General features: G+C 45.9%; 1 protein-coding gene across 1 annotated transcript; it reads right to left on the bottom strand.

The window, feature by feature from the left end:
• Window positions 1-1,608: 1,608 nt before the first annotated feature.
• On the bottom strand, window positions 1,609-13,718 carry IK (IK cytokine). The gene is made up of 20 exons (XM_082651340.1): window positions 13,579-13,718; window positions 12,963-13,029; window positions 11,536-11,628; window positions 10,744-10,803; window positions 9,756-9,923; window positions 9,462-9,576; window positions 8,931-9,001; window positions 8,792-8,838; window positions 7,737-7,900; window positions 5,562-5,670; window positions 5,175-5,214; window positions 4,800-5,013; window positions 4,532-4,550; window positions 3,985-4,063; window positions 3,645-3,725; window positions 3,335-3,392; window positions 2,403-2,491; window positions 2,092-2,200; window positions 1,884-1,918; window positions 1,609-1,799 (listed from the first exon to the last, which is right to left on the bottom strand). Exons 1-20 carry the CDS (start codon window positions 13,592-13,594, stop codon window positions 1,772-1,774), a joined length of 1,662 nt encoding a protein of 553 aa, XP_082507466.1. The 5' UTR covers window positions 13,595-13,718; the 3' UTR covers window positions 1,609-1,771.
• Window positions 13,719-13,742: the final 24 nt, after the last annotated feature.

Here is a 13,742-nt window from a genome sequence, read left to right as displayed (position 1 = left end):
AGGTTCCTGTGTCAGATACACGGCGCATCCATCAGTCCCCTCCTTGGTCACTTCACGTAAAGTCGAGAACTGCGTTTAAGTTCTTTCCCCTTTTCCTGAGCGGTGCTGACAGTTTGGTACTGTCTCCCGCAATCAGTAAAGGATGACTGCCTGCCTGCCTGCCTTCGGGAGAGAAGAGCGGGACGCCAGTCGTTCATGGTTTGGTGAAAGACCAAGACAAGCGACAGCCAGTTTGGTCAGTAAGCGACAAAAGCCCACGCCGCGAGAATTTGACCTGCGGGGGTCGTAGACAGCAGGCAGTACGCGCACACACTTATTAAGCTGCAGCCCTCCATGCTGAACATCCTCGTGGCCAAAGCAACAGCGCCCCACCCGTTCCTACCGTTTGGCTACAGACCCTCAGCGGGACTGGGCCAGCTGTGCTCAGAGCTGGCAAGGAGTTGCTGAAAAGGAAAAATGGGCACAACAGTTGACATTCTGGACATCCCGGTTACCAAAGGTTCCGCAAAGATGTGTATGGTGGGGCAGATAAGGAGGAGCATGTGCTCCTGTCTGGATCTTGGTTACTTCCACAAGGCTTGGTGGTTCTTGCAGAAACTTATTTTAAACTGGCAGTCAACCCCCAGAAGATCTCGATCTTAATGACCCTCTAGGTACCTTCATCTGAGCCAGGTGGGTCTCTGTGACCTTTTTCCTAATTGTGACTGCTGCCTACAGCCATGACATCAGGGTGTCACTTACTGTCTGAAATTAGCCATTCTAGGTGCTATTGCAGACAGTGCCCAATTTCAGCCTCCTAGGCGCCGTGCATAAAGCTGGCTTCCTCAAAAAGCTCTTGCCCTGTCAAGGTGAAAGTAACCAAAGGCAATGGCTAAAGTAGCCATCTAGCTCTTCTTGGATCTTGTAAGCCCACAAGTCTTAGCTCAGGGCAGGCAGTGGCAGCTATGGATCCAGCCAGAAAGAACTGGTGACCTTTGCTGATGAGTACCAGACCAAAGTGCTGGCAATGAGCCAAGAGGAAAAGGGTGGGGATGGAGTGATTTGGAGGCCAGCGATCCCACCCTGGGCCTTGGCAAACTTTCAGTGTGTTGAAGGGCACTAAACTCTTCTGGTCTAGGACAGGGATTCTCCAAGGCACTTCCCCTTCAACCAGGTAAGCAGTGATTTGTGCTTGGAATTACTAAAGATCCCAGAAGGGCATAAATTTGTGAAGGGTTTTTGTTCCCAGGAGTGTTTCTCATCAGGTGCCTTTACCTAGAGCCCAGTCCTGCACAACCTTGGGATTAGACTGGCAGCCCACTGGGCTGACCCTAATTCCCAGGGAACCTCTGCCCTAAGACTAGGTCCCCGGATGGGCCCAGATGAGTCTGATATTTAAGACCAATCATCCTTAAGTTTCTCTATCCACCTCTTGCCTGACAGTGAGGGTCATTCTTCCCTCCTCCACTGGGCACCCTGGCTAGTATATGTCCTGCTTAGGAATCTAGAGCCACAGCTCAGGAAAGGACTGAGCTGACTTTCTCCATGTGATTTTTATACAATCACATGTATATGGAATTAGTAGCCCTCTTGGTGCATCTGGGCCCTCAACATAGAGAAGATAAGAGAGCAGGTTAACCAATTTTAATGGAACCAAAAGATTATACAATGAAATTTTATATACATTCACAAAAAAAAAAAAAAACATCGTGCAACTTTTTTTGGAATTGTAGAAAGCGAGCAGTGGAGAGCACATCCTTGTGGAGATTATTCTTGGGGTTGGAACCAGAGATTAGTATTTTGGTCTTTTCACTTCAACCCTGCAATAGAAAGAGAAATGAGCATAAGATCAATACACTAAGCAGTTCTCACCAGTCTCACAGAGGAAGAATGCTGCTGCTCACCCATCGGCTTCCATCTTCTTCCTCTTCTCAATGATCTGCAAAAAGAAGTTATAGTTGATGGTTATGCTGCCAGTCTAAGCTCACCTGAGACCCAAGGCTGACCTCTCTCCTACTTCCATGGCTCTCTGACCCACTGCCTGTTCCTGAATCTGTGGGCCAGTATCTCCTCCCAGCTGAAGCTCTCCCACCCAGAACCAGTCCCACTTACCGCACTAATCTTTTTCCATTGGCGATCAAGCTCTGCTTTGTCATTGGTTTCCTTAAAGCGCCTGGTTTTACGCCCTTCAGACATCTTGATGCCATACTGAAATGCAGCCCTGAGGGAAAAAAAGGGCAGTTGAGGGAAGAAGGCATCCGAGGTTGAATAGCAGTAGCTAGGTGTTCCCAGGAGACCCGGTGAGCAGAGAACCGATTTCAGAATGTTTCAGCCAGACTACACCCTCTAATCTGCTGTGGGATAGTCCACCCCCACCACCATCCCTCTCCTCACTCTTAGCTGTATTTAGTACCAAGACTCACTTGGGCAAAGCCTCCTTGTTGTTCATATACTCGCTGTATTCCTCCTGGGTATCAAAGTCCCAGCGGCCTAAAGGGCCTTTCTTGTTACCCTGTTGCAGGACAGAATGGGGGGCAGGGAAGGAAAAGATGTCAGTGGAAATGAGATTTTAGCCCTTGATTAAAGCCAGGCTCTCCCATAAACCCAGGTTTTATCATTCATAAATCCTACCCTAATAAACAATAATAAATGTTAACTGTGTACTTACTATGTGCCAGGCATCATTCTGAACACTAAACATGTATCTTATTTAATTCTCTCAAAAACTCTATTAAGAGAGAACTATAGTTCTCTCCATTTTTCTAATGAGGAAACTGAGGAAAAAGCAGTAAAATAAGTTGGCTTGGTCACAAAACCAATACCTGGCAGAGCCAGGGTTAAGCAAGGCTCCAAGATAGAATTAAACCATGCTATTAAGCATTGCAGTACAGAGAAAACAAGGAAAAGTATATGACACTTCTTCACCCTTAATGGTGTTAGTGTTTGTTGGTGTTTTTGTTCGTTTGTTTTTGTTTTAAGGCTTAGAGGAAAATGTCAATCCTGGCTAGAATAAAACTCAGTTTGTTTGTTTGTTTTCCAGTTATTTTCTAAAAACTGAAATTCCTTCTTCCCTTTCTACATGTGCACTAAAGGCCTGCTTACTCCCTAGGATGGAAATCAAAGCCTGGCACTTTACAGAAAATAAAAAGTAATATATTTATGGCCCTATCTCATTTTTTGACTTTGTACAGATGCTTTAAAACAGTCAAGCTGCCCAGGACCCCACAATGCTTCTGTTCCTATTGCTGCAGCTGAAGGAAGATGAGGCCCAGGAAATGAAACAGATCATTTGGGAGGAGGGAAGGGGATATGCGCTAAAGAGTAACTGTCCCCACCCATCCTTCCAGCTCCACACCTGGTCCATTTTGCTATAATCCACCTCCTCGTCACTGTCCACAGCCATGTCATCCATCCTAAAGAGAAGCAACAGTTAAAGAGATGGTGCAGACCCAGACTCCTATGGTTCATGCAGAAACCTACCACTGAGAGGCTATATGCCTAGAAACAACCACCCCTCCTAGGCCTCCCACTCAGAGCCTAACAGAATACTTTACCCAGTAAGAAGTACCCCTGGGTCCCAACAAATCAAATTTACACCTCACTCCCCCCCCCACCTTGTTCTGCAATCATCCCAGCCTCCTTCTTTGTAACAGAGTCTCACGTACGTGGCTGGGTAGCACTCAGCATAGCTATTGGACATGCCAAAGAAATCTCCCAGCTGCTTCTTGTCTTCTGGCTTCTTCAGCATATGTTATGTTAAAGAAAATAATTCTCCCAATAGCAGAAAAACTTCAAGCAGGAAGGGCCAAGGGCTAGAAGCCCCAACATGAAAACTCTAAGGAGAGGGCTGTGAACATGAATGAGTCCTCTGAGAAAGGGGAAAGTCATGACTTCATCCTTGTCAAAATTCAGCACAAAAGGGAAAGAGCAAGATGGGGGCAGGGAGGTTGTGGGGAAGCAGGGAGGCAGGTGGAGTTGGAATGAACACGCTGAAATAAAGGATATGATTCAGTGCCTTCCCAGCCAGCAGATCCAGCAAACTTTTCATTGATCGACTTGATCAGCTCCTTGGCGGATCCGGGTCCTGGGCGAAAGAGAACTCTGTTCAGACTTTGAAATAAGGAGCTTACAACCTCTTCCCCACAACACACTTCCCACCTGTGCCTTTCATAACAACATTTTTTAAGCAACAGAACCCTTTAGCTAACAAAGTTTTAATCAAATTCCAATTCAAAATGAGCTACTCTGCTTGAGATGCACTAGTGTGCCCAGAATACTGTCCACTCAACCTGCCCCATGTCTTCAGAACCCCACAGCTGGGAGAATTATATCAAACAGAGCAAATATGCCCTGCCCTTGCCCAGGAAGACAGACAGAACTCCAGACTCATCTTCTGTCTATTCCATAAAGCAAGACACGGATCTTCCAAGAACCCAGAACTAGGAAGTCCCCCAGTGCCCCCCTTGGTAACTCTGAGTTCTGGGTCAGACTCTCAGCCCAGAGGAAAGCAGCACTGCCAGAGCCAATGCAAGATGCCATGGCTAAAACTCACCTTTGTCAACATCCATGGGCTGGAAAGAAAACAGAAACTGAAGTGAGTGTCACCAGGAGGGATGCCCACTCATCTCTCCCTCAAGTTTGAATCAATTCCCTACCCTACCCCCTGCCCCCATTTCCAGGATGGTTCCTACCCTGGATTAACTGACCCAGTTGCTGCTGTGAAACCATGAGCCACCTACATAACAGAGGGGTTCTGTACCTGGTTGGGCAGCCACAGAGATGGGCAGCTCCGCCACCTAGTGCCCGGGACTACATCTCACCTCATCGTCCACTTTTGGCTTCTCAAAGTAGCTGTGCCTCTTCTTCTCTTCTTCTCTCTCTCGGTCCCGCTCCCGCTCTCGATCGCGTTCTCGCTCTCTGTCACGGTCTCTGTCTCTCTCCCGATCACGCTCCCGTTCCCGGTATCTCTCCCGCTCCTTGTCTCGAGGTGTCTTGGTTGTGGAGGGCACATAATCCCCAATGTCTTCAAATATACTAGGAAAACAGAGATCCCTAGCTGACAAGGTCACACAAACTTCCATTTCCCCTGGCCATTTCTCCAGATTCTCACACCAAGGCCTCCCCCAAATGCCAAAGACAGGAAACCCAGAGGCCCTTCCTCCCTCAGATCAGGGGTCAAGGGCTACGATACATACTTCATGTCAGCCTCAGGGGGTTTCTTCTCTTCCATTTTCCCTGTAACATAAAGAGAGGAGTGAGGAAGACACTCCTGAGTTATTTCCCACTTAGCCTCACCATGCTTTTCAGTTCTCAATGCCCTTTTAAACATCTTCTGTTTAAAAGATGGGACAACAAAAGCTACCCCATACTCCCCCTCCTCAAGCCTCAAAACTGACCACTGCTTCCTGGGTGGGTCAAGCAGACAGAACCTGGATGTAACCATCCCTTGCTAATGCTCCACTGCTCCCATTTTTCTCTGGTCCCCAGGAGCCTCCCAATGTTCTGGAAGCTCCAGGAGACCTTGGTTCCATCTCAGATGCCCCTCCAGGGGTAAGGTTTCTCTCCCTAACTCTCCAGATTACCTTTATCTTTCTTTTTGAGCTTCTTGTTGCGGGTACCCTGCCTCAGGTAGGAAAGGATCTGGGTGAGCTTGCTGATGACAATGTCATTTGTGGTCAGTGTGGTCTGGGCCTGAAAACCCCCAAGGAGCAAGAATGTTATCCCACTGAGCAGGACTCTCTTCATTTACTCATTCATTTACTTAACAAATTAACAAATTAAAGGATAAGTGAGAATTAAGTAGGTGAAGACAGGGAAAGGAGATGTTGTAAAAGGATATTCCAGACAGATGAAACAGCATACAACGGCCTGGGTCATAAGTAAATCTAGTACATTCAAGAAAGCCAGGATGACTGGAAAATAAACTGGGAAGCATGGTAGAAAGAGGCTGGAGAGGCCAGGAGTTACAGAGCCTCACAAGCCATGATACAGACTTTGGCCTTGGGATTCCCTGGTGGCGCAGTGGTTAATAATCTGCCTGCACGGGTTTGAGCCCTGGTCAGGGAAGATCCCACACGCCAGGGAGCAACAAAGCCCGTGCACCGCAACTACTGAGCTTGCGCTCTGGAGCCCGCAAGCCACAACTACTGAAGCCCGCGCGCCTACAGCCCGTGCTCCGCAACAAGAGAAGCCACTGCAACGCGAAGCCCGGGCACCACAATGAAGAGGGGCCCCCGCTCACCGCAACTAGAGAAAGCCTGCACACAGCAACAAAGACCCAATGCAGCCAAATATAAATTAATTAATTAAAAAAAAAAAAGATTTTGGTCTTTATCCTAACACTAAAAAACCATCAAGGGGCTTCCCTGGCAGTCCAGTGGTTAAGAATCCACCTTCCAATGCAGGGAACACGGGTTCTATCCCTGGTTGGAGAAGTAAGATCCCACATGCTATGGAACAACTAAGCCCCTGCACCACAACTACTGAGCACGTGAACCACAACTATAGAGCCCGTGTACTGCAACAAAGATCCTGCAAAACTAAGACCCGATGCAGCCAAAAATAAAATAAATAAATAAATATTTTTTAAAAATAAAGAAACCATCAAATCTTCTAAACCGGGGGCAGGGCACATATGGGAAATCTCTGTACCTTCCTCTCAATTTTGCTGTGAACTTTTTTTAAAAATTAATTAATTTATTTATTTCTGGCTACACTGGGTCTTTGTTGCTGTGCGCGGGCTTTCTCTAGTTGCAGCGAGCGGGGGCTACTCTTCATTGCGGTGCGCGGGCTTCTCATTGCAGTGGCTTCTCTTATTGCGGAGCATGGGCTCTAGGCGCGCAGGCTTCAGTAGTTGTGGCTCGTGGGGTCGAGAGCGCAGGCTCAGTAGTTGTGGCACACGGGCTTAGCTGCTCCGCGGTATGTGGGATCTTCCTGGACCAGGGCTCGAACCCATGTCCCCTGCATTGGCAGGCAGATTCTTAACCACTGCACCACCAGGGAAGCTCTGCTGTGAACTTTAAACTGCTCTAAAAAATTATCTTAATAAAAAAAAAATGACAGTAGTGAAGGCAGAAAAAAAAAAAACCTTCTAAACCATGATGAGAAAAAGTCATGCTGTTAAATGATCACTCTGGCCATGTGTAAAAATGATAATGGAAAAGGGGACGGAAAGATGTGGGGAGTGGTAACGGCTAAAGAGTACAGGGTTTCTTTTTGGAATGATGAAAATGTTTTAAAATTGATTCTGATGCCGGTTGTACAATTCTATGAAAATACTAAAAGCCACTGAATTGTACACTTTAAAGGGGTGAACTGTTTGCTATGTGACTTACATCTCAACAATACTAAAAATAAATAGAATATTGGAAGGGAACCACAGTGGAAGTGGGGAAACCAACTAGGAGCCCCTTTTAATAGTTCCAACAAGAGATGATGACTTTTTTTTTTGGCCATGCTGCACAGGATGTGGGATCTTATTTCCCCAACCAGGAATCGAACCCATGCTCCCTGCATTGGAAGTACAGAGTCTTAACCACTGGATCACTAGGGAAGTCCCAAGAGATGATGGCTTAGACTGGAATGTTATTGTGTTGTTGGTGGAGATAGAAAAAAGTGAATGGATTCAACTGAGATTTAGGAGGTTAAAAGGTGGGCAGAACTTGGTTAAATGTGGTAGATGAGGCTCAGGGCAGAAGTGAAGCTGATTCCCAGGTTTGAGGCTCACATAGCAGGCTCTCGGGACTTGGGTCACTCACCTCCATGGTGGGGCAATCAGCTTTGCTGCGGATGAGAGTAGTGGGGATGTCAGTGTCAGCATACTCATCATCCAGGTCTACCACATAGGCCATGCGGCCTGGAAGAAACAGCTCATTCCGCTCATATGCTTTGCTCTTGAAGAGCATGCGGTAAACATTTCGGCCTACAAAAAAGAGAAAGAGCAGCAAGTAGCCAGTGAGAAACTTCTACAATAACAGCTACTGTTTACTAAGTGGTTACTGTGTGCCAGCCACCATGCCAAGTGTTATGCTTGCTTTGCTTCATTCAGTCTTCACAACAGCCCTGTGAGGTGGTCATTATTATCTCCTTTTAGCTGATAAGAATACTAAGGCTGAGAAGTAAGGGTTTTACTACCACTTAAGTCATATGACTATTGCAAGTCCTATAGCTACTAAGCGACAGAACAAAGAATGGGACCCTGGCCGTTTAACTCCAAAGCCTGAGCTCTTATCCACCCTTCCTACATTGCCTTCTCAAGGGCACTATGTGCCTAGCATTGTATTAGGCCCTGTGAGGAAGAAGGATGAAGTTTAAGGTAATACTGATGAAGATGGGAAAAAATAGCTCTACTATATGCTCAGTGTGATAGGCATGTTGCCATGTATTATTTCTCTTCGTCCCAGTAATCCCATGAGGTGAACGTTAACCCCATTTTTGCAAGTGGACAAACAGAAGCTGAGAAGTTAAGTTGGTTGCACCCAAAATCACATGCTTAGTGTGATTTCATTACAGGATTCAAATGCAGGTTTCTGAATTCTGAGTTTTTAATCAACAACCATGCTACCTCCCATATGGATAAGCCCAAATCTGAAAGAGCTTCCAACCTAACTGAGGGGACATTAGTAATATATATGAAATAACTAAGTCTACATCTGAGTTCTATTAGAGTATTTTGTGCGAAGTAGCTGGTTTGGGGACAAAAAAGAGATAAAAGTAGATTGAGGGAAAGGGGAAGCATATTCCATCCAGAGCACTAAATTCCTTACAATTCCCCTGGAATGCAGAGCCACTAGTGTAGAAATTCTGTACTCACCCAAACGTGTTTTAAATTCTATTTTATTTTCAGGATCCTCATCTTTCCTGAAAAGACAAAAAGAACATTTTTGCTAAATGTGTTCCTACTTTTGGCCCCTCCTTTCTAAACTCTCAAGCTCTCCCTGATGTTTATTTACTTGGTTTCCTTCTGGGGCTTTTCCATCAGTTCTTCCTCCTCTTTCTCTTTGCTGGCAATTTCAGCTCGTACCTAACAGGAAAGCAAGTAAGGTTTAGACATTTATTCACTTTACATATCCTTACTGAACACCATTATACCACACTGTGCCAGGAACTAAGAACTCAATACTGAACAAAACAATATAGTCCTTGCCTAATGGAGCTTATAAAAAGAGAGACAGACAAATTAAACGATTAAACAACAAAGTGTGATAACTGCTGTAAGTAAAACAGAAGAGCTATGCAAGGGTGCAGGTAGTGGGAGGTGAGGAGTGGGGAGACTTAACAATACACAGGTGATCAGGGAAGGTTTGTTTACCCAAGAAGATAAAACTGAGGCTGAGACTTGAAGGATGAATAGCAATTAGTCCTACAGAGGGGACACCGTTAGTTCTTTTACATGGTCTGAACTAACAGCAGTCTCCCTCCTCACCCCAAAAGGTGAGCATTCAGCATGCTAGTATTACTCTCCATCTACCAACAAAGCTCACCTTCTGAAGCAGAGCAAAATCCAAGCCTTTCACCAAATGGGTGTGTTCCATGTCACCACCCAAAAATTTGGACTCCTGGATCAACTGTCTTCTCTTCTCTGCAGCTGATTTGTCCCTGTAGAATGAAAGAGGCCACATAAGAACCATCCTTTGTGGGTGGCAAGTGCCTCTTGAAATGGCTTGGCATGGGGAAATGGCTTTCCAGAGCAAGGAAAATGTGAGGAAGAATTCATACTGCCATTGTATGACTTTGCAATGCTGAGGGAACCATGCCCTGGCCCACTCGGTACTCACGCCTCAGCAGTGGGGCCCACAGCCCTGTAGTTAGCTGTGGTGCTGATCAGCTCTGTTTCCTCATAATCTTTGTTCACTCCATCCCGCCGTTCCTTGGCACGGTCCCGGTACTTCTCTGCTAGTTCTCTTTCTCTCTCAATTTCTTGTTGGCGAAGTTTGGCATAATAACTGTGACCAGGGAAAGGCAAATGTGTAAGGCTCAGCAGAACTGTTCCTGCCTGTTTCCCTATACCTTCACCCAACTCTCTATGCTGAAAGCTCATATATATCCTCATAGAACTGCTGGCCACCTCTTGATATTCCTCAAAAGCAGAACTACAGCATCTCCCAGCTCACAGATACACTGTTCTAATGCCACCATAGTATACTCCATCTGTCACTTCAGAATCCTTTGATGTCACCTAACTCTACATCACCGAGTCTCTACAAGTATGAGACTTTACCATACGGCAACCAGGAAGTCTGAGTTTTTATCACGTTCCAAATATCACCTGAAAATATATCATTCCTTGCCAGTCCTCCTCAAGAAAAGAGAAAAAAGCAAAGTACCAGGTCTAGGAAGCTTAGTATCATATAAATAATAGCAATGACAATGATAACTGACGGCAGCCAAAATTAACTGGGTGGTTACTATATGCCAGGCACTGGTACTAAGTGTTTACATGGACTATCACAGTTGATCCTCGTGACAACCTGATAACAGTTATTATCACTATCTTGATTCCACCCATGAAAATACTGAGGATTAGAGAGGTTAAACAAAATGCCCACGGCATCCAGCTAGAAACTGGTAAAGATGAGATTAAAACACAAGCTGACTCCAAAGCCCTAAACAGCCATTCTAAATATCATTCCTCTCCACTATGAAAGCAGAGACTCTCAAGACAAGAAAGGAAAACCTCAGTCTCTTGCCTCATAACTAGCCCCTACTCCTTTTCCCTGAACAGTATCCACCATAAAACCCAACATTCTTCCATCCTTCCTTTACCTTTTCTTTTTTCTCCTTCGTGCAGCTGGATCTTCATCCTCATTGTACTCCCTTGGCATCCTAGAAAAGAAAGAAATTCACTGATTGCAAAATATTGCCACAGCCCCAGAAACCCCAAGAAGTGGCTTTGAGGACTGAAGAAAGGCTTAGAATACTGACCACAGCAATAGCTGACCAGTTTCAATCAGGCAGAGATCCATGTCAATATTTGTAGGTGAGTGGTTCTCAAGCTTTAGAAAGCATCACAACCACCTGAAGGACTATTAAAATTATATATTCTCAAATATCTGCCCTAGAATTTGAGTCCGTGGGGCTAGAATGGACCCAGAAATCTACTTATTTAAGCACCAGCAGCAACTCTAGTACAAATGGTCCATGGAACATACTCTGAGAAAAAATGAGATCCCCATGGGACTTCCCTGGTAGTCCAGTGGCTAAGACTCCATGCTCCCAATGCAGGGGCCCCAGGTTCAATCCCTGGTCAAGGAACTAGATCCCACATGCCGCAACTAAGAGTTCACACGCCACAACTAAAAATTCTGCATGCAGCAACTAAAAGATCCCGTGTGCCACAACTAAAACTCGGCACAGCCAAATAAATAAGTAAATATTTTTTAAAAAATGAGATCCATACAGCATCCCAGTCTTTCCTGGAGCTTCAATCTCAAAAGGCAGGGAATCAGAACCATGGACCTCAAAAGAGAACTAGCTTTCCAGTTCCTAAGATAACTAGTTCAATAAATTTTCCATAGGAAGGAGATGGGAAACAGATTGGATCACCCCAGAACTTACTCATGGTGACGTGACTTAGAGGGTGGTGCAGAAGCAGGTGCAGCCCTTGGGGTCATGAGAAGTTTCCTGAAGTCTTCATTGGTGAGTTTTGATCTAGAGGGCGAAAATTTTAAAAATTAGTACCCAATAAGAATTGGAAAAGGAATATGTAAAAAATATGGTTCACTTTACTAGAAATCAGAGAAAAACAAATTAAAACAAAGAACATGCCACTTTTAATGCATCAGACTGTTAACGATTAAAAAGTTTGATAAATTGGACTTCTCTGGTGGCACAGCGGTTAAGAATCCACCTGCCAAAAAAAAAAGGTTTTCCCTGGTGGCGCAGTGGTTGAGAGTCCGCCTGCCAATGCAGGGGACACGGGTTCGTGCCCCGGTCCGGGAAGATCCCACATGCCGCGGAGCAACTAAGCCTGTGTGCCACAACTACTGAGCCTATGCTCTACAGCCCGCGAGCCACAACTACTGAAGCCCGCGTACCTAGAGCCCGTCCTCCGCAACAAGAGAAGCCACCGCAATGAGAATCCTGCACACTGCAACAAAGAGTAGCCACTGCTCGCGGCTACTAAAAAAAAAAAGTTTTATAAATCAAGAATGAGTGAGAGGATGGGACTTCCCTGGTGGCACAGTGCTTAAGAATCCGCCTGCCAACGCAGGGGACACTGGTTCGAGCCCTGGTCCGGGAAGATCCCACGTGCCACTGAGCAACTAAGGCCGTGCGCCACAACTACTGAGCCTGCGCTCTAGAGCCTGCGAGCCACAACTACTGACCCCGCGTGCCTAGAGCCCGTGCTCCGCAACAAGAGAAGCCACCACAATGAGAAGCCCGCGCACTGCAATGAAGAGGAGCCCCCGCTTGCTGCAACTAGAGAAAGCCCTTGTGCAGCAACAAAGACCCAATGCAGCCAAAAATAAATAAATTACTAAAAAAAAACCCAACACAGGTGGCAAAGTTGATATATAGACAATATATCACCGATTAATTTTAATATTTTAATTCACAAAGCAATGATGTATTTTACTCAGATATGAATGTGTGTACACAAATGCATTTAAAAAGAGTAGGACAAAAAGATAAGTGTAAAAAAGGTAATGGTGGTTACCTCTAAGAAAGGGGATGGAATTGGGACGTTATCAAAGACAACATTACCCTTATTCTGATGTTTTAATTTCCTACAAGAATTAATTCCTATATAACGTGTAATTAAACATCAATTTTAAAAACTAGCACTCTCCCTGCCATAATTTCCCCTCTAATACTCTTATGCAGTTGGCCTGATCCAGTTAAAAGTTCACAAAGATAAAGAGCAAGCGGTATGATTTTTTGGTCATCCTTGCTGACAAGACATTCAGAATTCTTTCACCACCACCACCACCACTTTACTCATTACCCAGCTCATTCCCATGGTTCTACATCAAAACACTCACTGGTGGAAGGAGTGAGGATCGTCCACATCATGGCCATCTGGGGCCAAAGGGTTGGAGAACGGCTCGCCTAAGAAAAGGAATTGATGTTAATTTAATCAATCTCTTTAGAGTCAGGTCTTGTGCAAAGGTTGGGGATCTACAGACGTCTTTTCCTGTAGTTGAGTTGCTCACAATCTAGTGAGGAAGAAAGGCAAGAACATCGACACTGACAATACAGGGTAACAAGTGCTGAAGTAGGAAAATTCAAGGAGCTATGGGAGCTCAGAGGAGGGGGCCCCTAAACCAGCGCTGGAGGATCAGCAAAAACTTCTTGAAGATGACACCTAAGATACTACACGAAAGATAAATTTACGGAACCAAAAATTAAGTGACGGGGTCTGGGGGTGGTTCACAGATAAATCTCATCTGTCGTGGGTTGGGGCAAGGACAAGATTGAGGGACAGTCTGGAGCTGCCCGGCCTCGCTCGGGGCCCAACTGCTTCGCCAGGCTACAAGCGCCACATCCCGGCCCGCCTCCACCCTCGCGCACACAGCCGGCTTAAATTCTGAGGCCAAAATAACGCGCCAAGTGTCCCGAGTCCCGCGGGGAAGAAAGGGCAGATGACCCGAGCCTTACTATCTCGCTCCGGCATTTCGTCCGCGGTATTTCAACCCACCAACGACCGAGGACCCTACAACAACACGGCAACGACAGGCGACTGCCCACAATGCACCTCAAGAGTCCACCCACAGTGCCTTTCGTGCCCCAGCTTTTCCGCCGCAACAGAGGGCGGAGAAATC

The sequence above is a fragment of the Grampus griseus genome, assembly GCF_964374135.1.
Source record: "Grampus griseus genome assembly, chromosome: 3".
In the NCBI taxonomy this organism is placed as follows: domain Eukaryota; kingdom Metazoa; phylum Chordata; class Mammalia; order Artiodactyla; family Delphinidae; genus Grampus; species Grampus griseus.
The sequence above is the reverse complement of the archived record's forward strand: the minus strand, read 5'-3'. Positions and strand labels throughout refer to the sequence as shown.